The following is a 2,026-nucleotide window of genomic DNA, read 5'->3' as shown; positions in this document are numbered from 1 at the left end:
ACAAAGACGATATAGCATCAGTTCTTACTTCTCTTTCCCTCCACTGTGTGTGTATTGATCACAGAAAAGCGCACACAGCCCCCAGTAAACATCAACTCGCTGTTAGTATGTAAATGAGCCTAGACTTCGGCAGACAATGTGGTGTCAGGTTTCAGCACGGCCACGGAGCGGGAAGTCTTTGAAGAAGCAGCTGATTTTCTCAGTCAGAACCAGCGTTGTCAATAATGGCGTCAGAGAATAACGGCAATTATTTTTGTGATCTAATTAATTACTTTTCCAATCTTTGCAACGTTGTTACCGTTACTGAGGACATGAAGGCGCGCGTTGCAATAATTTGGTTGAATGACGAGAGAGAAACGTAGAGAGCAGAGCCAATGAGGGGAAGGGGATGTGACGCCGTTGCAAACGCGATGGTAGGTGGCTTGGAGCGTTAGCATAGCATTCACTTCTCGCAAGCATTAATAATTAGCATGGCGAGTGTCATCTTAAACGCTCGGGAAACTTTTTTTTTTTTAAACAGTTTGTGGCGTTCCAGTGGGTACAATTAATTGAAAATAATGGACTGTTTTCCTGTTGAGTATATATTATCATCACCAAGGGGGTGTTGTCCTTGTAGATGCTACAATATATTTTCTTTTATTATCAAAAATAGTCACTTGCCCTAAACTTTTCTTGAATGACGTATCCATAAAGAGCAAGATTTTTTTTTTTTTTTTAAAATCAAAACAACTAGAGCAAAGACAGAAGAGGGGAGATAAGCCTTACCCGCATATTGACAATTTATATATGTTAGGAGTGTGACGGTACACACAAATCACGGTTCAATACAACAGGAAAAAGGCTTCTTTCTCACAGCATTTGAAGTTAAGTTTGTATACAATTCCACGCTTACATCATACCTGTTAAGTTTCACGATTTGGTCGGGAGGATCCCGATTTTGACCCCAATGCTCACGCCTCACGATTAGAAAGCCAAATCTCCCGATTTTCCAAAAATGTCAATTTTTTTTTATTTTTTTTTAACGTTTTTGTTTGTCACCGTTTTGTAACGATACCATTCGGCCCGATTCGGAAAATGACCAACAACGAATAGCCTGGCCGTCTCCGACTTCCCTGCCCTCCCTCCCCTTCAGAGCTGGAAAAGCCCAAGATGCTGGCACTAATAAACCGGCTTTTAGACTGGTTCAAGTCTTTATTTTGGAAGGAAGAGATGGAGCTGACTCTGGTCGGCCTCCAGTATTCGGGAAAAACGACGTTCGTCAACGTAATTGCCGTAAGTCTTACCTGCCAGCGATAGCTAACTAGCCTAATGCTAATAGCATTAGAGCTAATGATGGGAGAACGATGAGGAAGAAGTCGCTGCTTTACTCTGTGTTTTCGTGGATCAAACATCATGGAATATTAAACCACTGCGGTCCTACCCCCACAATATATGAATTTAAGTGAGAAAGCGTATCGTTACTTACTTGAAGTTTAATCATTTAGATTCGCTATTATGCTAAAGCTAAAGTGTATACTATACACTTTATTACATTATATCATTATTACTGTGCTGAAACAAAGAATATAAAGTTTCAATTCTAGGTTACAATTCAATTAAAAAACTGCCATGACAAAGATACTTTTAAAAACAAATATGATGAATTTTCTAAATGATGTAATTAATGTTTTTAATCTTGCTGATTTAGTCTGACGAAACCCTAATTGGAGTGATGGTTGATGAGATGAAGAGGCTGCTGAGGAAGCTGATGTCCAAATTTGTGCAAATGGATGTGATCAGGAAAGCTGAGGATATCCTAGATGTTGATTACAGGAACAAGGAGAACTGGCATGACACAGGCAACATAGCAGTATCACATGATACCAGACAATACATGGAGCAAGTTGAAGACTATCTCTGATGCCATCAAAAAGAGGTTCTTTGACAGTGTAGTTAATTTTTACACAAGTGTTGTGACCAAAATGAACTTGAAAAAAAAAATGGTTGCATTTTGTCTTAGCGATTGTCTCGCGCGCGCGTCATCGGG

At 39.7% G+C, this 2,026-nt stretch overlaps 1 protein-coding gene across 1 annotated transcript; it reads left to right on the top strand.

Moving 5' to 3' along the window:
* The first annotated feature begins 947 nt into the window (after positions 1–947).
* LOC130927698 (ADP-ribosylation factor-like protein 8) lies at positions 948–2,026 on the top strand. The gene is made up of 2 exons (XM_057853668.1): positions 948–1,272; positions 1,688–2,026. The coding sequence occupies exons 1-2, from the start codon at positions 1,150–1,152 to the stop codon at positions 1,898–1,900; spliced, it is 336 nt and encodes a 111-aa protein (XP_057709651.1). The 5' UTR covers positions 948–1,149; the 3' UTR covers positions 1,901–2,026.

Source organism: Corythoichthys intestinalis, chromosome 13, assembly GCF_030265065.1.
Source record: "Corythoichthys intestinalis isolate RoL2023-P3 chromosome 13, ASM3026506v1, whole genome shotgun sequence".
NCBI classification, from domain to species: domain Eukaryota; kingdom Metazoa; phylum Chordata; class Actinopteri; order Syngnathiformes; family Syngnathidae; genus Corythoichthys; species Corythoichthys intestinalis.
This window is presented reverse-complemented; position numbering and strand designations above follow the sequence as displayed.